The following is a 23,482-nucleotide window of genomic DNA, read 5'->3' on the forward strand; positions in this document are numbered from 1 at the left end:
ATATGACGTCAGCACAAATAGGAACAGGACAACGTAAAGACATGCGTAAAGACGAGCTAGTCGTTGTTCCTAGCCGTTTTTAGCCAAATGACAGCTCACTGTTAGTGAATGGCAGAATCTCATAGTCGGCGGTCTCGTCGGGATTTCGAGGAAAACAAATGTGTCCCAAACGGCGAGGAGGTGCGATATGTAAAGGACGTTGGCGTACAGACGGAGGCCAAAGTACAAGGTTAGATGAGCCCGTGACAGCCTGATCTGATGACAGCATGCAGCGCTGCGCAGAGCGATCGGTGTTTAACATCAAAGTACCGCGAGAGCGTTACGACGAGCTGAGCTTTCGAATTGTTCTCGCGATACTTCGATGACCAAATGGCTGTGCAGCGCCGCATGAAGCCGAACACACCAGCTGAAGTCGAGGACCAGTTTTATTCTTCTTATAATAATATAGTTTCTTATTTACTATATTAATTAAATCTGATTTAAGTGTTATGTTAATAACTATAAGATCAAATTCCTTGTAAGAGTAAGCTTACCTGATTAAAATTAGGAATAATGTAGCACATTTTATTCCTACATTATAAGTTAATACACATCTACATATACTTTAAGCTGTGGGTATTAACTTTAACAAAACAATACGGTTTACAATAATATTTATTGTTTCAGATCAGTTTCCTAGATTGTCCAAGGACAACCTCTTCACGTTGTTAAGTCTATGGATGGAACTTTTCCCCAAAAAAGAAGAAGGGTGCAGAGAAAATGATGCTGTAGGTCATTCTATTTACATTTGTTTGATCGGTTAAAATCTTTACATCTAATGTGATTTATTATTTTTGTATCCAGACTGCAGACAGTGGCCTCGTGGTGGTCAAGGAGTGCAGAGTCCTGGATCTTCATTGCTCCAGTGTGGGGTTGCATGCAGGCCAGGTGGCTGTCATCAAACACGGCCCCAGACTAAAAGGATGCGATCTTTACTTTTCCAGAAAACCTTGCTCAACCTGCCTCAAGATGCTCATCAACGGTAGGATTGTGGTTGAATCTTCTTTCTAGGAAGTTAAAGTCTTTTTAATTTAAGTCACCTAAAATAAGGCTCACTGTGTATAACAAAGAGCCCATTTTTTCTTTTTAAATGCTTATCATATAGTGTTGTTATTTGTTGCTATATTTGTCATAACTCAGTTGGCGTGAACAGGATCTCCTACTGGCCCAGTGATACTGAGATCAGCTTGCTGTCAGGTGGGCGCGATAGTGCAGATTCCACCCACCAAGAGGCCATCTTGGACGCGACAGCTGCAGAAAGACTAAAGTCCAACAGCAGACCGCACATCTGCGTCCTTTTGCAATCTCTAGGCTGTAACATGCTGCAATTCGTTGACGAAACTTCTCAGAAGTGTGACTTCCTTGGAAAGATTGCAGCTGATAATCCGGCTCTAGATGTTTCTGATATCTTCAGGAGGGAGCGGTGGAACAACTTGGATGATTTGTTGAAAAGGTTCTTTATAAATGATGAGGAACAGCACAAGTACGTTCTGAACAAGATGGGACTTGAGAACTTTGTGGTGGAACAAAATTTCCATAACCTGAGGGAACACATGAAGGATCTGATTAAGGTTTTAGCCTCGGTGGCCGCCGGCGTTCCGGTTCTACAGAGTGAATATGGGTTCTTTACAAGAGATCTCCCAGCGTCGGGTTCTCCAGCGTTGCCTCAGGATGTTGCACGACATTGTATCATACAAGCCCGATTACTGGCCTGCAGAACAGGTAATGCGTACAGTGCCGATTCGTTGTAGACATATGCCTGCTCAGTATATTGACATATTAATGTTAATCATATATAAAACACGAATCCAATAACATCGCCAAAACAGAATACATTTTTTCACAATTAGTGTTCACCAGTTCTTGTGAAAATGGCCTGACATAGTGAAATTTCATGCAAAATAAGTTGGGAACAAACAAACATACTTGTTCTTTAAAAAAAAAGTTCACTTCGATCTAAATGTTTTTGTGTAATCATACACAAGGTGTGTCACATCCATGTTTTTTTTCTCATAATACAGTTAATAAAAAATTTAATATTTTAAAGGAAAACACCACCTTTTTTAATATTTTACCATGTTCTTACCCCAACTTAGACTAATGAACACATACTTATCTTTTTTCAATGCGTGCACTTTTAATCTTTGTACAGCGTCTTATGAATGTGTTAGCATTTAGCCTAGCCCCATTCATTCCTTAGGATCCAAACAGGGATAAATTTAGAAGCCTCCAAACACTTCCATGTTTTCCCTATTTAAAGACTGTTACATGAGTAGTTACACGAGTAAGTATGGTGGCACAAAATAAAACTTTAGTTTGGAGCCATAGGAATGAATGGGGCTAAGCTAAATGCTAACACATTTACGAAGCGCTGTACAACGATTAAAAGTGCACGTATTGAAAAAAGACAGATATGCATTAATTAATCCAAGTTGAGGCAAGAACATAGTAAAACACTGAAAAACTGTTGTGTTTTCCTTTAAATATTGATATTTTTGTCTTTCGAAGACACCTTTATCATGTGGATATCAATATTTATATGTATTTGAGTTTATTTTTATAGGGACAAACTGAAAGGACAGTCATCCAATGCATGCAGCAGCCGCAAATTATATTAGGAAGCACCTGAAAATAGTGCCCTTGGTAACTTTCAATACCAAGGGACTATTTTCGGGCACTGCGTAATATCATTGCGCCTCCTGCAGCCATGTTACGGCAGCAAAGTCCTTGATTATTATGCCAGAATGAGAGTATAGTTCCTAGACACATCGGTCTATAATATCGCAACTTTTAATTTTCCGTCGGTCTTAATACACAATGTCACTACAGAAGAGTCAAGTTTTAAATAGGAAAAATATCGAAACACCTTTTGGTTATTTTTGAGCGTGATGCTAATCGTCTAATCAGATTATATGGATTATGCTAAGCTATGCTAAAAGTGCTAGCGTCAGACCCGGAGATCGGCTGAATGGATTCCAAAACGGTACAAATCAAATATTTAACTCTAGGGAAGCTGGAAAATCAGCATATTTTCAAAAAAAGTGAAGTGTCCCTTTAAGCGCAAGTTATAGTCGTGCATAAGATCTACACATAGCCTACTATGGCGTAAAACCTACGCATGACTATAAATCGCACTTTAGGCTGTGCGTTTGAAAACAAAACAGACTATACCCAGAGCTTAACACCAGATTTTTCTGTGCTGTTTCAGAGGATCCCAAAGTGGGTGTTGGTGCTGTAATTTGGGCCGAGGGGAAACAGGTAAATCATAAGTTATTAAAAACTGCACTCTGACTTTATGCATTAGAGAAATAAAACCCTGTATATCTGTATTTATCTTCCTGTACTTTTGGCAGTCAAAATGTGATGGCACCGGTCGTTTCTACTTGGTGAGCTGTGGCTACAACGCTTACCCGTTAGGCTCGGGGTACGCAGACTACCCGCGCATGGATCATAGGCAAGAGGAGAGACAGAACACAAAGTACAGATACGTCCTGCATGCAGAACAGAATGCTCTCACATTCAGGTGAGACTCCTGAGATCACAGATCTATCACAGACGTTGCCAAATACCCAAGAGTGTTACTGGAGATTCTGCATAGAGCGGAGTTGTTTCTGCACCTAAGATTTAGCCTAGCCCCATTCATTCCTTTGGATCCAAACAGGGATTCATTTAGAAGCCACCAAACACTTCCATGTTTTCCCTATTTAAAGACTGTTACATGAGTAGTTACACAAGTAAGTATGGTGGCACAAAATTAAACACGGCGATTTTTTTTTTTTTAATCTAAGTTGCGGTAAGAACATAGTAAAACAATGAAAACTGTGGTGTTTTCCTTTTAAATAAAATTGCAGCACTGTTGAAAATGGTTGTGCCCACAAAAGTAAAAAATAAATGAGTGACGTGATAGAAAATTGTAAAAATAAATAGAACAATCTCCGGTTTTCCTTTCTTTCGGTATACTACAGGAGCACAGAGATTAAAGATGAGGACAACACGATGATGTTTGTAACCAAATGTCCGTGTGACGAATGCGTTCCTCTGATTGGCTGCGCTGGAATAAAACAAATCTACACCACTGATCTGGACAGTGGCAAAGTGAAGAATGATATCTCCTACCTCAGGTTTAACAAACTCGCCGGAGTTCAGAAGTTTGTCGTAAGTGCAGGACATCACTCCATAAACACAGAAAACTTTTTATTAAAGGGATAGTTCACCCCAAAATGAAAATTCTGTCATCATTTACTCGCTCTCATGTTGTTACCAACCTGTATAAATGTCTTTGTTCTGATGAACACGAAGGAAGATTTTTTGAGGAACCATTCGTGAGCCCCATTCACATCTATAGTAGGAAAAAATAATACTATGGAAGTGAATGGGGCCCACTTACTGTTTGATTACAAACATTCCTCAAAATATCTTCCTCTGTGTTCATCAGAACAAAGAAATGTATACAGGTTTGTAACAACATGAGAGCGAGTAAATGATGACAATTTTAATTTTGGAGTGAACCATCCCTTTAAGCATTTTTTGTTTTGTTTTAAGTACAGTGTTATATTGTCTCATGTAGCAATAATATAAATTTGATAATTTTTTTCCTCAGTGGCAACAGAAATGTTGTGATAGACAAACTACAGAGCAAACGGCTCCATCAGGGTCAAGTAAGAGACTTCTTTGTTATTACTATCCAGACGCTGTCAATAATGATAAATAATGCACTCATCAGTGCTGCCACGTCCTGCTTATATTAATCTGCATTTAACTGTTTTTCTGTTGGTCATAACTGTGCTCTTATTTTTCAGCTGTCAATGATTAGAATACATAATAATGCGTGGTCCTCCTTATAACAAAATTAAATCTGATAAACCAATAATAGTTGTCAAATATCCACAGCTTCACATTTCATGTCATGTTATTTTTTTTATCGAAATTATGGATTCTTTCCTCTTAGCTGTTCTTGGGGTCTCATTTATAAAGTGCGTGTACGCATAAAACGGGTCTGGGAACGTGCGTACACCAGTTCCCACACAAAGGTTGTGATCTATAAAAACAAACTTAATGGGAGTATGATTCCTGTACGCACACTTGCAGGTGATTTTTAAAGGGAACATTGCTTTGTTTTATAAGTCTTAGGGGGATAGTTCACCCAAAAATGAAAATAATGACTCACTCTCATGTCATTCCAAACTCGTAAGACCTCCATTCATCTTCGAAACACAGTTTAAGATGTTTTGTATTTAGTCCGAGAGCTTGTTGACCTTTAGTTGAAGGTCTGCGTACGGTGTACTGTCCATGTCCAGAAAGGTTATAAAACATCATCAAAGTAGTCCATGTGACATCAGTGGGTCAGTTAGAATGTGTTGAAGCATCAAAAATACATTTTTGTTAAAAAATAACGACTTTATTCAGCGTTGTCTTCTCTTCCGCGTCTGTTGTGGGGCGCATGTGCGAGACTAGAGTCACGTGACTGCAGTGACGCGGATGACGTGTTATCCTCAAACATGTTTGCAAAGTTTTTTTTCAAACTTACAGCGTGCGTCTCCCTCAGACTGTAAACGAAGCCCGGGCACACAAAAAAACAAAACAAAAAAAACAGCTGGGGCGCACCAGATAACACGTCAGACGCGTCACTGCAGTCACGTGACTCCAGTCTCACGCATGCGACCCACAACAGATGCAGAAGACAATGCTAAATAAAGTCGTTCCTGTTATTTTTGGACCAAAATGTATTTTGAATGCCTCAACACATTCTAACTGACCGACTGATGGACTACTTTGATTATGTTTTTATTACCTTTCTGGACATGGACAGTATACCGTACGTAGATTTTCAATGAACAGAGAGTTTGGAACGACATGAGCAGGAGTCATTGGTGACATTATTTTCATTTTTGGGTGACTATCCCTTTAATATTTTTTGGCGTACGTAGACTTTTAGTAAGGATCCTACGCACAGTTTTATAAATGAGACCCCAGTTCAGTTTTGTGTAAAACGTAAAGTATCTATTGAAGTAATTATTTAATTTTCTTTTTATGCGTTTACATTGAAGTTTATGCTATAATTGAACAATTCATCCATCATAACTGGGTTGGTTAGTTGGGCATCAGTTTTGCCAGATCTTGCTGATAAAAAGTGCAAAAGAAACCCAAGGCTAACTATCATCAAAACATCTCACTCAACTGGATGGGCTAAACTAAGTATGACAGCTAATTTTCCCAAGCTAATGTTGGTCTATTCGGTTTATTTAAACCAGTTGATTCTATATAATCAAAGGTTTGTGTTGTGTCTGTCCACCTTCATAATGTTTTATGGATGTGGTTTAATTTATGGTTGCTTCAATTACAGATGGCTTCTTGAAACGAAGAGATGAAGACATTGAATTTCAGTGCAACAAAAGACTGCGATCATAATCTAGATTTACAATGCTACTTTCTTGCCTGTTTGTCAGCGAAAATCTACAAATGCGAGAAACACATCACCATCAGGATATGGATGGGCCACAGTTTTAAACATCTTTTTATTTTAATGCATCCCTGGGTGTTGCTTGCCCAAGTTGAGCTACAGGAATACGTTGTATGGCATGCCATAAATATCATGCCACTTTATGCAAACTGTTTTAGGTTAATACAAAGTAAATGGGCAAGCAAAATGGTTTTATTGGTTAAACAGGACCGTCCCTTTAAATTGAAAAGTTGAAAAGAGTTTAATTTTAAATTACACAGGCACAAAATGTTTTAATTTTTAAAGGATGACGTAAAATATCATCACTGTAAAAACAGTTTTATTGTTAATAAAATTTTATTGTTTTATTGTTGATGCATGTAAACATCAGACCTTAAAGAGATAGTTCACCAAAAAATTTTAATTCTGTCATCATTTACTCACTCTCATGTTGTTACAAACCTGCATAAATTTCTTTGTTCTGATGAACAAAAAGGAGGATATTTTGAGGAATGTTTGTGGCCAGGCCAGTCAGAGGCACCATTGACTTCCATACTAGTATCCTTTTGTCCTACTATGTAGGTTAATGGTGCCTCTGATCGGTTTGGTTATACGTTTTCTTCAAAATATCTTCCTTTGTTAATTAAAAAAAAAGTATGAAGTTTTTAAACAACATGAGAGTGAATAATGACAGAATTTTCATTTTTGGGTGAACTATCCCTTTAAAAGTTGCGTTCTAGCAGTTTTAAATGCAAGAACGTGTTAGAAATTAGAAATATTGTGTATGCAATACTGAAAGTGCTCTGTAATGCAAATTGCAAAATTGGTGGTGGTTTTTTTTTTTGGACAAAAGACAAAATACCAATGCTTCAGTTTCTCTTTATTGATGACATGGTACTATTAGCATTTAGAGGAAAACTGCAACTTTGTGTAATATGTAAAATGAAAATTTAATGCTAAAATGAATAAACGTCTTCGGTTGACTTATATTGTACCTGCTTACAAACATCAGCAAGTTTGGCTGATATCAAATGTGAAAACATTTTCTTTGCAATACAAACAAATTTGCCTTACACAGCAATAGCAAGCTGTTTATGAAAGATATGACGTGGGGTTTTTTTTGGCCGCGAATAACAACCGTGAGAACCTTTTTACAACGTTTGACTCCCCATTTCAGTCTCAGGGAGTTCATCAAACAAACTGTAAAACCAAAACAAACTTTAAGCCATGAATACAGCTATCTCATCCCATAAAATTAAAAGATGCTTTAAAAAAAAATCAATCAATCAATCAAAGAGAAACAATGCGATTTAATGAATTTTCTTCAACAGCATAACTCAAATATAGCGAGTTAAAGAGGTTCATTGCTTAATCAAGCTAAATATGCTCAATAAGAACATATTAGAAATAATACAAAGAAATTAAGCTCCCCCTTCCGAAATTTACTCAAATAAAAATGAGCAAGAGTAAAATAATAACTCAAGAACAAAAGGCACCGGTTTTGTACATAAGCGCCCTTATTTCATTTCGTGTTTCAGCTACGCGACAATCTATTTCTGTCAAAATCATCACGGACAGTTGAATTATGAGTCGTAGGACAAAATGCTAATAGTAAAAAGTAAAACACCAGAGCACTACAGTAATACCATAGTACTATAGTATTGATATGTTTTACAGACCTAATGGAATCAATGAGTTGGAATATACATCGGTTAACCTAAAGCTGTTTAGTCTCTCTCTCACTAAAATGGCAACCACCTTAAGAGGACAATCAGTGTTTTTTCTTGAAAAGAGTAAACTAAATGATGCTAGCTTAATCTGATCAACACAATGGCGACTCAAAAAGTACATAAAGTCTAACTTTTTTTTTTTAAGCACAAACCTGTTCCTCCTGTTTGAGCTTTGATAAACAATAATAAAAATACTGATAAATTTCTAAATAATTCTCATAACACAAAACAAACAATAGAATAGGATTCCCAGACAGCAAACGACTCCGGGCCGAATCTGCGCCAAAGTTGGCAGGACCCAGCCCGTAGTCGTCTGCTGTCTGGGATAATAGCAAGGAAGCAATCAGGTGTGTAGTGTTTGATTACAGCACAGAGAAATGAAACCTATCGATGCCTAAAAAAAGATGACAAAAGGAATGCAAGTACGAAGGTTAGTGCAGTTTAAAGTCCTCAACAGCTCATAAATAATTTGGGAATAGTTTGGGAATTCCCCCTCTTCCAGCAATATCCGTCTTCCGTCAGCGTAACGAAACCTGCGTTGTGGCGAAGTAGATACAACAGAGAACGTGGAGTGTCTGGGGTCGAGAAAAGCCTCCAGAATGAAATGAAAGTTTTCTTCCTACTCCGCAACGTGTCTTGCTGTCAAGAGGCCGTGTAATAGAAACTGGTTGATTCCTACTTTTAAAACATCCTATTCTGGCACAAACGTTTGCGTTAAAAAAAACAAAACATGAAAGAAAATGGAGAAGAAGTAAATATGAACAGAGAACATCAATGACGATCGGGAACCATCTTTTGTAAGCCTCGCAACTAAGAAAAGAAAATTTCCAAGATTTTAAATAGAATTATTGTTAATTTTTTTTCTGTGTTTTTGTCGTTTTTTCCTAATACTGCAATAGCTAAAGTTTAGGAGGCTGGCTTCTTTAGGTCTCGTATTTGTTTGACGAGGTACGTCTTCTCGTCGTTAAACTGCTCGTCGTCTGTGCGATCCTTCTGAAAGTTGCTAAGGAAGTCGATGAGTTTCGTCTGGTTCTTCAAAAGAATGTCTACGATGGGCTGCGTTTTATTCGGGTTGGCCACAAACACCTGAGAAAACACGAGAAGCAAAATAAAATGTGTTTCGAGGGAAAACAACTTTTCATTAGTTTTTTTAAAAGTCATTTACAAACACTATAAAATGCTCGGTAGTTACGCTTAATAATAAAGCCCTGTATGATGTAGTACATGAACTCCTGAACTGTTAAATATTATGGCAACACCTTACAATACCATTCATTCATTAAAGCTGCATTACATAACTTTTACTGCTCTATTGCCATCTCTATTTGAAACAGGAAATTGCAGGTTACTGTATGCACACATCTTCACGTGTATTAAAACTGACCCTCAAATCCGAACAAAAAGCTCAACTTGTCAATCATTATTATAAAGTTATCATTGTGAATCAGGGAAAGTTAAGGAGATGATTTTGAAAACTAACTTTAATTGTACATGCTCATTTTTATTTTTAACTTAAAGCTTACAGTGAGTTAATATACGGTAAAGGAACAGTATGTAAGAAATTTATATCAATTAATCATAAAATGGCCCTATTATGTTACTAGACATTAAGAAATCATTTTCATTTTAAATACTTATATCACTGACAACAGTGGTCTGGCCAGGATATTGTCATTTAAAATGTGGAGTTGCAGCCCTCAACTGATGTTTATGTTGTCATTTTGTCTATTGGCCACTAGTTGTGTGATTGCAGTACCAGTTTTAGCCACAAGTTTTGTGATTGCAGTACCAGTTTTGGCCACAATCCTACATACTGTTCCTTTAATGCATTATTGTGAATTATTGTTATCAAATATAATTTCATATTTTAAAATGTATTATCAAATGTTGAAATTAACATTAACAGCGTGTCCTAACTACATTCTTGTGGAGTGTCTTCCACAAGTGCAAATAGTGCAAATACCCATAACTACAGTTTAAAAAAAAAAAGACACCCAGAATTCATCGTCTTCTGTGGCGCAGGCAGAAGCGCATTGATCTGACTTTTGACGCAATCTCCATGGTTAGAATCAGCTTTTTGTCAATCTAGCTCTTCTTTTTTATCACAACACACCATTAAAAATGAAGAAAATGTTAAAAAGTCAATGTGCGCAAAGAGAATGAATGTTTATTAAGAATGAAAGTATTTATTGGGTAGGGTTAGGAGTCGGTAGGGTTGCCAACTGTCCCGGATTAGCTCGGACATCCCATATTTTAAGCCTACCTTATTATTTGTCCCGTTTTTTGACTGCTACGCTTGATCTAACCAGTGACTGATACAACAGGCTTCGACTTCATGTGGCGCCACAACGACAGGCAGATAACATACAAAATTCTGCGAGAGGGAATCGAGAAATCCTAAAGAAGCCGCTATCGAAATGCTCTTGCGGTACTTTGATGTCATCCACTGTCAGTCCTTGCGGTGCCACAAGCTTTTTTGCGACAACTTTTATCCAATCACAGATCCCCAGCACATTCGGTACACGTTTAAGAGGGTCAAATAATACGATTTTATGTTTGCTTTTTTATATAGTCAGTTACTCAGCTGTTTATATAAGATCGGCATAGTTACAAAGTTTGGTCTCAATTCTGAAGAGATCGCTGATCCAGACCTGCCTAAAACGCATCAATCTGAAGGATTGAATCATTTTCAACTTTACTAGGATATTTTGGCGCTTCTGATTTACATACTGTAAGTGTGTTTTAATTTATGTTTTTGAAGTTGACCCTGTAAGACCACTTCTTATAGAATCTATGTTAGTTTAGTTTGTCACAAGATTAAAATGAAGGGGATGACGTTTTATTTACCTTTAGTGCGGGAGTAACATGTGTTTTATTTTAGACAGGTAAAGTTAACTTAATGGTTCAAAAGTAGCCTTACTGTGTTAAAGCAACACTATGTAGTTTTTTTACCTTTAAATAATGTCTCTAAAATTATTTCAGTGATAGAACAACTTTTAACTGGACAAATTGTACTGTTGCTGCAACCTGAGCAGCCTCCTAGCTGCTACAAGCACACTCTGAAAGTGGCGGTGGAGGGTAGGAAACACAGCCCCGCCCCTCTCCCTGCCTGCAGAAGAGTGTCTGATACCAGGCACTGTTGCGCTTTTCAACCACAGGGGGGAGCTGCAAGTCATTTTTACATGGAAACTACATAGTGTTGCTTTAAAAGTAGGCTACCTGCTGTAAATTAACAAACTATTAATAAACCTACCATGTATGTTCCAGGGCATAAGAGTTATAAATTAATATTTAATAAGGAGATTAGCTATCATTTTGACAAATGGCTTAAATACTGTATACAAAACCATATACGCACTGCTGCGACAGGCCACATTTTGTTCCGTGTTTCAGAGTGAGAAAGTTGGCAACCCTAGGGTCGGTGTAGGTACGCAGGGCTTTCATTCCCCTGATAATGCAGCAGCCATTTAATACTTTTAATAAATATAATTTACACTTCATTATTATTGCATCCTGTTAAATTTTTGCAAATAGTATCTGCCAATATAAAGTATAGACAGCTGCAGAGGCTTTACCCGTGCCCTGATCACAACTCTCTCTCAAATTGCAGTGATCTCAAAGTAAAACCACAGATGGTAAATCATTTTCTAAAGTGAATTATAAACGCAGAAGCTCAGTGTTTAAACTAATTATAAATAATTCGGAGATGATATTAAAGGTTAAAAATTGGTTTGGACCTCAGTGACGTCATAGCTCGTTACGGCAAACATATATTTGTTTTCTTTATATCAAAGAGATAATTGCATTTTCGTGAAGAAATTTTTATAAAGAGAGAAGATTCAGAGCGATGATCAAAACATACACAGAGTTCTTATTGTTTGCCTTAAGGGGTTGCTTACGGGTTTTATAAGTTGGGTAAGAGCACCAACTGGTGGATAATAGCGAAAATACGAATTGCCGTAAAAACACGATATTGGCAGCACACGTGCACAGCAGAATGGCGTCTGTGCCAGGACCGGTCATTTCTCTGAACTGAGATCTGTTTAAGTTTTACAACAACTTATTTCAGTTGCTTAAGAGTTATGAACAGCATTTAAAGGGGCCATGGTATGAAAATCTGACTTTTTCCACGTTTAAGTGCTATGATTGGGTCCCCAGTGCTTCTATCAACCTAGAAAATGTGAAAAAGATCAACCCAGTAACTTAGTTTTGGTAAACCATTCTCTACAAGCACATAAAAAAATAGTTCGTTGAAATGTGGCTCTCCTTATGATGTCATAAGGAGCTCTTATTATAATAATAGCACCCATTAATCTGCACTATCCAACCACAGCACTGCAATTTAGTGCAGAGAAAAGCACAATTGAGTTTTAATTGCAACAAACCACCATCATTGTGATCAGTGTTTGAATTTCATCAGCTCATTTGCATTTTAAAGGACACACCCAAAACGGCACATTTTTGCACACACCTACAAAGTGGCAATTTTAACATGCTGTAATAAATTATTTATATTGTATTTTGAGCTAAAACTTCACATATGTGCTCTGGGGACACCAAAGATTTATTTGACATCTTAAAAAAGTCTTGTGCCATGGCCCCTTTAAACATGACTTATTGGGGTATAGTCTCACAATCTCGTCTGACGGTAATAAAAGCGCGTTTTTAAGTTGCAAAGTACTGACAGGAATGTTCATCTGACATGAAGTTTCGTTTTATCAGGTATGTGGGTGTAACATATTTTTCCACTGGCAGCACGACTAACATGGCAGGGCATCTCCGGGTTCAAGATCAGATATTATGTTTTATAAAAGTCTAGTCTAAAAATGGCATAGCACTTTTTGTGCTTTCAAAAAAAAAAGGTAAAAATTGAGAATCGAGGCCTTAAAATTGAAAATGTAATTGAATCGAGGATTTGGAGAATTGTGACACTCCTACGAGCTGCATATCCTGAAATGCATCAAGAATAAATGCATACCCCAGTTGTGCAAGTTGGCAAATAAAGAAATTTACTTATTGGGCTTTTCCTAGTAAGTTTTTAGAGATGATGGGTTACCTTGAAGACATGAAAAGCCTCAAACTGAATGTTTGGACTCTTATCTCTCAGAAGGTTCATCATGAGCTTCAGGTTCTCTGGTTTACTGATGTACCGCGTCATGACTGTGAAGTTGTGTCTGTCCAGAAGCAGTTCGCCCAGCAGCTTCAAAACAACACACAAACGCAATTATGAATGTCAAAACGAGATGGAGGTGGCGATAATTCATTTCCTTACAGAGCTTGTTAAAAACGCAGCTTCAATGACTGTCTCTTGGTCACGTAGTTCTCAGAATGAAGCAGTTTCTCATAGTTATCAAAAACCTGAAAGATCAGGGAAAATTTAACAAATTCATTTTACAGGAATTAATTACGGATTTCTACGATTAAACAATAAAAAAAATGTTTTACCGCATCGTAGTTCTGTTCTAAAAATTCTGCCACCAGAACCTTGTGCCTTGTGAGCAGATCCTGTAAAAGACAAAAATATTATTTGTTATCTGATTATTTCTTTAAAAAAAAAACAACTTACAAAACGGCAACGTATGTCTCACCTTAAAGGTGGCGAACGCATCAGAGGCGATGTCAAACGTAGACATCTCCACATAGCTGAAGAAATCTTTGAAGTGTTCGGAGTGAAGGACGATTTTGGCGAGAGGCTCGTGCCGGATGCACTCGCGCAGCATAATCCCACAATTTAAAGCCACCTGAGGCGTCTCATACCTGCCGTGGCACCAAAGAAGAAATGTCTCGCACTTGTCAACAGTGCACTTTTATGTAAACATTGCTTGATGATTTTGTAGCTAGCAGACTGTTAAGACATGGTACTGTTTAACTATGCAAATTAAGGAAATGCTGATGAACTGATTGGTGGGGGCGGTGTCTCACCCTTTCAGCAAGATGAACAGAACTTCCTGATGAGAGCAGAAATATTCCACTGTTGGGCTGCGGGTCCCGATCTGCCGACGCAGGATGTTGTTGAAGATCTGACACACATCCTTTTTACCCTGCACACACAAACGGAGCGATAGTTTGCATTCCATTTACACCTTTATTTAGAAAGGTGACAAAATAAATGACGTTTTGATTCACCTCAAAGTCGATGACTTGTAGGTTTTCCACCAGTGAGATGAGCAGTCCGCTGTTGTACAACTCCTGGGCCAACTGGGCAACGGTTTCTGTGTGTGGCTCCTTATCGTTGGTGCCATACAGGATCTCTTTCATTGCCACCAGACATTTGGACACCTCTTCTGAAGCCTGACAAAGTCAAACCGACAAAATGTAACCACCATGTAACGAACTAGAAAATATGCAGCAGCAAGAACTGCTTAATTTACAAAAACCTGCAGCAAAAGTGCACACCTCTGCTTAGACCCTGACGTGGGGCCAGGGTTGTGCTGATAGACGATACTATCGTGTATCGATGATCGCCAAACATATGGCCGATATCGGGTTTTCATGATGATAGTTTCACATTAACATGCACATTGCATACTTTTCCTCGCATGAGAGGGTTTGTGGGCTTTACATTACAAGCTCTCATGTGCAAAGTGGATTCCTTTTCGCACGCACCTGAACTTGTAATACGCATGACTCGGACTCTTCCTCGCACCTGAACTTGTAATACGCATGACTCGAACACTTCCTCGCACTTGAACTTGTAATACGCATGACTCAGACTCTTCCTCGCACCTGAACTTGTAATACGCATGACTCGGACACTTCCTCGCACCTGAACTTGTAATACGCATGACTCCGACTCTTCCTCACACCTGAACTTGTAATGCGCATGACTCGGACTCTTCCTAGCACCTGAACTTGTAATACGCACGACTCGGACTCTTCCTCGCACCTGAAATTGTATTACGCATGACTCGGACACTTCCTCGCACCTGAACTTGTAATGCGCATGACTCGGACTCTTCCTCGCACCTGAACTTGTAATGCGCATGACTCGGACTCTTCCTCGCACCTGAACTTATTATTGCGCATGACTCGGACTCTTCCTCGCACCTGAACTTGTAATGCGCATGACTCGGACTCTTCCTCGCACCTGAACTTGTAATACGCATGACTCGGACTCTTCCTCGCACCTGAACTTGTAATGCGCATGACTCGGACACTTCCTCGCACCTGAACTTGTAATGCGCATGACTCGGACTCTTCCTCGCACCTGAACGTGTAATGCGCATGACTCGGACTCTTCCTCGCACCTGAACTTGTAATGCGCATGACTCGGACTCGTCCTCGCACCACAACTTGCACTGCACGTGATTCGGACCTGAACTTGTAATGCACATGACTCGGACTCTTCCTCGCACCTGAACTTGTAATACGCACGACTCGGACTCTTCCTCGCACCTGAAATTGTATTACGCATGACTCGGACTCTTCCTCGCACCTGAACTTGTAATGCACATGACTCGGACCTGAACTTGTACTGCGCATGACTCGGACTCTTCCTCGCACCTGAACTTGTAATGGACATATGACTCCGACTCTTCCTCGCACCTGAACTTGTAATACGCACGACTCTGACTCTTCCTCACACCTGAACTTGTACTGCGCATGACTCCGACTCTTCCTCGCACCTGAACTTGTAATACGCACGACTCGGACTCTTCCTCGCACCTGAAATTGTATTACAGATGACTCGGACTCTTGCTCGCACCTGAACTTGTAATGCACGTGACTCTGACCTGAACCTGTAATGCACATGACTCGGACTCTTCCTCGCACCTGAACTTTTAATACGCAGGACTCGGACTCTTCCTCGCACCTGAAATTGTATTACGCATGACTCGGACTCTTCCTCGCACCTGAACTTGTAATACGCACGACTCGGACTCTTCCTCGCACCTGAAATTGTATTACGGATGACTCGGACTCTTGCTCGCACCTGAACTTGTAATGCACGTGACTCGGACCTGAACTTGTACTGCGCATGACTCGGACTCTTCCTCGCACCTGAACTTGTAATGGACATATGACTCGGACTCTTCCTCGCACCTAAACTTGCAATCCACATGACTCGGACTCTTCCTCGCACCTGAACTTGTAATACGCAGGACTCGGACTCTTCCTCGCACCTGAAATTGTATTACGGATGACTCGGACTCTTGCTCGCACATGAACTTGTAATGCACGTGACTCGGACCTGAACTTGTACTGCGCATGACTCGGACTCTTCCTCGCACCTGAACTTGTAATGGACATATGACTCGGACTCTTCCTCGCACCTGAAATTGTATTACGGATGACTCGGACTCTTGCTCGCACCTGAACTTGTAATGCACGTGACTCGGACCTGAACTTGTACTGCGCATGACTCGGACTCTTCCTCGCACCTGAACTTGTAATGGACATATGACTCGGACTCTTCCTCGCACCTAAACTTGTAATGCGCATGACTCGGACTCTTCCTCGCACTTGAACTTGTAATACGCATGACTCGGACTCTTCCTCGCACCTGAACTTGTAATGCGCATGACTCGGACTCTTCCTCGCACCTGAACTTGTAATGCACGTGACTCGGACCTGAACTTGTACTGCGCATGACTCGGACTCTTCCTCGCACCTGAACTTGTAATGCACATGACTCAGACTCTTCCTTGCACCTGAACTTGTAATGCGCATGACTCGGACTCTTCTTCAAACCTGAACTTGTAATACGCATGACTCGGACTCTTCCTCGCACCTGAACTTGTAATCCGCATGACTCGGACTCTTCCTTGCACCTGAACTTGTAATGCACATGACTCGGACCTGAACGTGTAATGCGCATGACTCGGACTCTTCCTCGCACCTGAACTTGTAATGGACATATGACTCGGACTCTTCCTCGCACCTGAACTTGTAATGCGCATGACTCGGACTCTTCCTCGCACCTGAACTTGTAATGCACGTGACTCGGACCTGAACTTGTACTGCGCATGACTCGGACTCTTCCTCGCACCTGAACTTGTAATGGACATATGACTCGGACTCTTCCTCGCACCTGAACTTGTAATGCGCATGACTCGGACTCTTCCTCGCACCTGAACTTGTAATACGCATGACTCGGACTCTTCCTCCGCCTGAACTTGTAATATGCATGACTCAAACTGTTCCTCGCAACTGAAATTGTATTACGCAGGACTCTGACTCTTCCTCGCACCTGAACTTGTAATGCACATGACTCGGACCTGAACTTGTAATGCGGATGACTCGGACTCTCTCGCACCTGAAATTGTAATGCACATATGACTCGTACTCTTCCTCGCATCTGAACTTGTAATACGCATGACTCGGACTCTTCCTCGCACCTGAACTTGTAATGCGCATGACTCGGAACATTCCTCGCACCTGAACTTGTAATGTGCATGACTCTGACTCTTCCTCGCACCTGAACCTGAATACGTGCGGCTCTGCCATTTCCTTGCATTAGAGATGTTGTTAGGCGCGCAGGGCATAAAACCAGTTAGTGTGTTGTTCCTGCTTCCTAGCACTCAGGAAATTTCAAAGCGTCTGTGCTTCAATGACACGCTCTGAGTATTGGCATCAGTTTTAAGAAGTTTGCGGTCATGACAGTGTTGCCCTTAAAGTAAATCAGTTTTTTTATGTCTACCAATCAAGTGGCTTGTCATAAATTAGTAAAAAATAAACAAAAAATAAATTCGTAAACTACTGCCCTGCCCCCTGATACTATGGTGTATCGGAGATCTCACAGGCTGACTATAGGACGATCTCACAATGGGGCATATCGCCCAACACTACGTGGCGCTAAGTACTTTTCTACGTCAAAGACCATTTCATTAAATATTTAAATTTTTCGCTACACACACTCTTTAGCTGTTAAAAAACCGTTTGACTTGACTGTATGGGAGCATCATGGTGCATAAAGATTTCCTCCGGCTGACGAAGCCCCAGGCTCCCAGAATAACAATCAGCAGGTTTCCAACACTTCAAACGCTTTGACTTTAGCATGGGGCTGCCGAAAAGGGCCTTAGCAGGCAGGTGAAAATGAGCGAGAGGTCGTCCAGCAGAGTGATATTCCCACCTCTCTGAGATCTTTCTACTCACAGTACAAACATGAAGCACTTCCAGAAACCAGTGGCTTTCTCAAGAAGAGACTCCTAATTCTATTGTTATGTACTTGATGATGAATGACTCTCATTTAATCATTTCAAAGCATTTTGGTTACTTAAAAAGCATCGTAATATATATGGAATAGCCTGTGTCAGCAGTAACAACATAAACAAACGGCTTGCGTGGAACAAACGTAACCTCCGATAAACTCTGCAAGAATCAATAACAATATTAGTCCTTCTAGAGTACTTTATTTCTGATAACAGGCATAACAAGTGAAAAAAACAACAAGTAGATTACCTTAGTTCAAATCATAGCTAAAGCGTATAAAAACTACACTGAGCTATCGTTACCGTGTAAAATGTGTATTATGTAATGTATACAATGTTAACTGTATGAGTTTCTTTGCTTACCAAATGATGGTAAGCACACAGTTGACAGTACCCACTGACTTCCACAGTATTTGTTTTTCCTACTATGGAAGAAGTCACTGTGTACATTGTCAGTGTGTGTTTACCATTATTTAGTAAAATATCTACTTGTGTGTTCAACTGAAGAAAGAAACTCATACAGGTTGAGAACAACATGAGGATGATTAAACAATGACAGAAATTTCCTTTTTGGGTGAACTATCCCTTGAAAATGTTGTTTCGCTCAAAAAATACAGTGTTTCCCATACATTGATTTATTTGTGGTGGCCCACCACAGAATCAACACTGGCCCCCACAAATAGAATTTTCATGATTCCCATTTACATTTTTATTTCACTATTTAAAACAGCTTAATTCGGCTTAAAATATAATTTGATATATAATACAGATCAAATAGAGATACAGATCAAAGAGTAGAAGTGAAACATATTTCAGATGCCAACACTAGATCAAACGCAAACACGACATGATGATGTCACAAATATGCTAATTAGTGGGTGACATCATCACCACCACAGTCTCCTCAAAATCCGGTGGGAAACACTGCATCCATATAAACACAAAGAGTGTAAGAATGATGATAATTGGGGCATTTATTGGTCTGCAAGCATTGTTCCTCACTGCTAAAGCATAAACTTACAAGCACATCTACTGCACTCAACCATTATTAGCTTCTAAATATTTGCCTGGGCCGGCCCACGACGCTCTGAAGAAGCAAATGCAAGATGCAAAAACCAAAATAAGAAACACATAATGGAAAAAAGCTATGGAAAATCCCAGATTCAGTGGAAATCATGATTAATATTTTGAAGAGAGAAGCCTAAAAACATACCTGGCCAACAATATTACTAAATATATAATCATATTAAATAAAATAAAATACTTCAATGTACTTTGAGTAAAATGCACTTTTTCTTTTTTGCTGTGATTATAAAGATGTAAAACAAGGATAAGCATCAAATGAACAATCCTTGATAGAAATACTATGAAAATACATAATGGTGGTTATGCTATATTGTACAATAAGGTGTACTACTCTATTAGGGATGCTTGAAAGTTAATCAGGACCTTAACAGGAAAAAACATTCAGCTTTTACATTAGGAAGAAAATAATTATCATCACCTATTATTTCATGGCGATCTGAAATACTTAATTCTCATTGGTCAGTGGCAACATTGAGGTTTGTTATTCCCAGATAACCACACGTTAAAACTAATAACCCAGCCTCATACAGGGCCTGCAAGTTATCTTTAGGTGTTTAAAACTTGCAAATAAATATAAATTAGTAGATTTAATAATAACACAGGTGAAATTATATTTACAAATAATTATACCAAACCCATCTTTGTCTTTGCATTTCTTACAAATGAGGCAGTAAAATATATCAAATAGTATTGTATTTATAAGCATGAAATAGGTTAAAGCTATACATATTTTAAGAATGCTAGTATGCAAAAAAACACAAAATATAAATGTACTTTTAACAGACATCATTTGCATTTTTTTTATATACAAAAATATATTTTAGACTTTAAGGTTATAACACAATATGATTTCCTGTTATGCTGCTTTAAAGGTCCACTGTGTAGATTTTTAGTGGCATCTAATGGTGAGAGTGTGAATTGCAACCAACGGCTCACACATCCATTTCAAAACGCAGAGATAAGCTACGGTAACCGTCACAGGACAAATATGTAATTGTCTGAGACAACGTAGTGACCAAACGCACCCTATAGAAAAGTTTGTCCTACTATAGAAACATGGCAGCACGATTTCCATGTAAAGAGACCCGTGGTGTATGTAGATAAAAACGCTCATTCTAAGGTAATAAAAACAATACAGTTCATTATACAAGGTCTTTATACACCACTTATAATATAGTTATGTACATTATATTGTATTTCTGTCAAGAGATCCTCCTAAAAGTTACACAATGCACCATTCAAACAATGCGAAATAAAAATGACTTGAATTTTCTAACCTTTTCTGTCTTCTTGTCCTGCTTGACCAGAATGGACAGATTGTCCTTCAGGGTTTTCACAATTTCTGTGGGATTCTTGTGAGATTTACCAAATAATGGCATGATGGCGGCCGTAGATTCTCACCTCAGAACCTGGAGTTAGAGAAGGTAGAGCAGAAATACTTGGGTTAGTGGTGTTAATTTAACATTTCTCATAATCTTAAAAACCTTTTGATGTATATTCTCATGCTGAAATAAAAAAATGTGGTTATTAAGAGCAAATAATGACAGTCAAAAATATTGACAGTCAGGGCTATCGTTTTGTCTCAAGTATTGTTTTTGTAAGGTTGGCTTGTAAAAACTACTTAAAGCGTCCATAACACAAGCTGTTTCTGCGTATACGTCAGCAGTTCCTGTATTTGAAAAAAACTTTCCGAAACTTGTACGAACAGAAATACTCTGTTACACGTCCAACTGTGTTTTTGACACTTTGTCTATGTTTAGCATGAGGAACCAACTCTTAAACTGTGTTCATAAGTCAAAATGCATGAAATACCATTGAACCCCCCCTATATGTCCTAATATAACTAAGGTCTAGCAGGGCTGGGACTAGGCCTGTCATGGTATCTACTTTTCATAAGTCGGTTAACTGCCCCAGAAATAATGGTGATATTGTCTTTTTAAGACCATTTTATGTCACTGATTTATGACAATAGCATAATAATGCAAGTACATCCTTTCAAACACAACTTAGATTTTAAAGAATATTAAGATGAAATATTAATATGAAATAGGAATGTAAGAAATAATATTTAACATATTTAAAGCAACACTATGTAGTTTCCATGTAAAAATGACTTACAGCTCCACCATGTGGTTGAAAAGCGCAACAGTGCCTGATATCAGACACTCTTCTGCAGGCAGGGGGAGGGGCGCGGCTGTGTTTCCTACCCTCCACCACCACTTTCAGAGTGTGCTTGTAGCAGCTAGGAGGCTGCTCAGGTTGCAGCAACAGTACAATTTGTCCAGTTAAAAGTTGTTCTATCACTGAAATAATGTTTGAGACATTATTTAAAGGTAAAAAAAACTACATAGTGTTGCTTTAAAACAAATAAATATGATAAAATATGCATTTAAATTTTAAACAGCTAATGGTCATTGTTAAGTAAAATCCCAGCTTTACAGGATTGCTTTAGTCAAGTGTTACTCTGATCGCACCTGTGCGTAAGCACCATTACACGCAGTCACGTTTATAATAGCTACACCTCAGACCTAAACACTAGATGTTATGTTTCAGATTACTTTTTATTTGTATTGCCACGCACATGTGGACCCTGAGCTGCGCGTGCCACTCTACCGAGACAGACAGTAAACAGAAATGACAGAGGCAATCCAAAATGTTAATGACATTCATTTTTATACAAACAAACACACATGTAAACTAGGCATGGGCCGGTTACCGGCTTCAAGGTACACAGAGGTTTTAAGAGTCAAGGTTTTAAAATAGGGATGCACGATATATCGGCCGACATATCGTTATCGGCCGATAAGTGCATATTTTTAATATTATCGGTTATCGGTCTGATAGCAAAATTAGGCCGATAAATGAAAGCCGATAAATGATGGATTATTTTGGTTTGTTGAACCACTTCACTTGCTCATTGCTGGCCATGTGGAGTTTTGATTGGTGCTTTCTGTGACATAGCACGAAGATGACACGTGTTGCGGGCTTAAGAAGAATATGCTAGTCTAGTATGAATATTTATCGGCCTATAGATATCTGTTATTGCCCCCCAAATTTAAAGAGTTATCGGTTATCGGTACCGGCCTAAAATTTCCATATCGGTGCATCCCTATTTTAAAACCACTAAAATTTTATGTGATACCGTTTTCAAGGTATAAGCTGTGTTTAGACAAAATTAAGTTAAATAATTAAAGGTGCAATTTGTAAGATATTTGCAGTAAAATGTCCAAAAACCACTAGGCCAGTGTTATATATTCTGTCGGGCTACGCGCTTGCTTATGGACTTATGGATTACTCTTTACCGTCTGCCGCTGGTTGTGTCAGCAAAGACAGCTCCCGTAAGCGTACGGGCCAACCAAACGACCAAAGAAGAGTTTGGAACAAAACGAGAGAGGATCAATTTGTTGTTGCATTATCTGTATGAGGAGAGCTTCGCAACAACATTTAACTAGACAGAGATTCTGATCCTGCTTGTGTTTTACGCAATTCATTCGTAACCCTTCAAAAACGTATGCTATTATATTGATCACAACATTAGTGTGTAGATTGTAATCAGCGCGTCTTCCCGCGGACGATATGCACATCAAGAGGTTTGTACAGCAATATAAATGGTCATTTTAAGACACTTCACAATAAGATTTGTACTGTCAATACATTATGTGAAAATTCATTGTAGATTGTAAGTTGACAACTTAATTCTGTGCTGTGTTAACCATCGAATTTGGACGAATACTGTAACATCTATGACTAACAATTTCGTTTTGAACATCACATATAAACTTACATAATGAAATAAACGATGTCATCAAACGCAACATTTATAAGACTTGATTACTTTATCCGTCAACGTGATTTCTCGTTCGTGTCTGATTGATGGCCATCAGCGGTTGAGTTAAAGACTACAAATCCCATAATTCCACGCTGCTTCAGAGCGTCATTAAACAATGTCATTTGATGTTATTGTGTTTTGATGTCATCTAATGGTAAAAATTTTCCACCTTTAAGTCATGCAATTGATTTGATGTTTACATTTAATA

The 23,482-nt window shown here is 38.9% G+C and overlaps 2 protein-coding genes across 2 annotated transcripts in view; one reads left to right on the forward strand and one right to left on the reverse strand.

Annotated features, from left to right (window-relative positions):
• Nucleotides 1-7,465, forward strand: cdadc1 (cytidine and dCMP deaminase domain containing 1). Its single transcript, XM_055204639.2, has 9 exons — nucleotides 1-229; nucleotides 667-767; nucleotides 844-1,021; nucleotides 1,180-1,761; nucleotides 3,248-3,297; nucleotides 3,393-3,562; nucleotides 4,005-4,194; nucleotides 4,640-4,697; nucleotides 6,383-7,465. Exons 1-9 carry the CDS (start codon nucleotides 109-111, stop codon nucleotides 6,445-6,447), a joined length of 1,515 nt encoding a protein of 504 aa, XP_055060614.2. The 5' UTR covers nucleotides 1-108; the 3' UTR covers nucleotides 6,448-7,465.
• The window catches only part of cab39l (calcium binding protein 39-like), a 21,190-nt gene continuing 5,049 nt past the window's right edge, over nucleotides 7,342-23,482 (reverse strand). Inside the window, exons 2-9 of the mRNA XM_073861259.1 lie at nucleotides 20,723-20,854; nucleotides 14,335-14,499; nucleotides 14,131-14,249; nucleotides 13,797-13,965; nucleotides 13,654-13,713; nucleotides 13,497-13,566; nucleotides 13,265-13,404; nucleotides 7,342-9,294 (exon numbers count right to left, since the gene is read on the reverse strand). Coding sequence (XP_073717360.1) covers nucleotides 9,115-9,294; nucleotides 13,265-13,404; nucleotides 13,497-13,566; nucleotides 13,654-13,713; nucleotides 13,797-13,965; nucleotides 14,131-14,249; nucleotides 14,335-14,499; nucleotides 20,723-20,824 — 1,005 coding nt within the window. The 5' untranslated portion in view covers nucleotides 20,825-20,854 and the 3' untranslated portion in view covers nucleotides 7,342-9,114. The remainder of the gene's footprint in view (nucleotides 9,295-13,264; nucleotides 13,405-13,496; nucleotides 13,567-13,653; nucleotides 13,714-13,796; nucleotides 13,966-14,130; nucleotides 14,250-14,334; nucleotides 14,500-20,722; nucleotides 20,855-23,482) is intronic.

The sequence above is a fragment of the Misgurnus anguillicaudatus genome, chromosome 3 (assembly GCF_027580225.2).
Source record: "Misgurnus anguillicaudatus chromosome 3, ASM2758022v2, whole genome shotgun sequence".
Classification (NCBI taxonomy): Eukaryota; Metazoa; Chordata; class Actinopteri; order Cypriniformes; family Cobitidae; genus Misgurnus; species Misgurnus anguillicaudatus.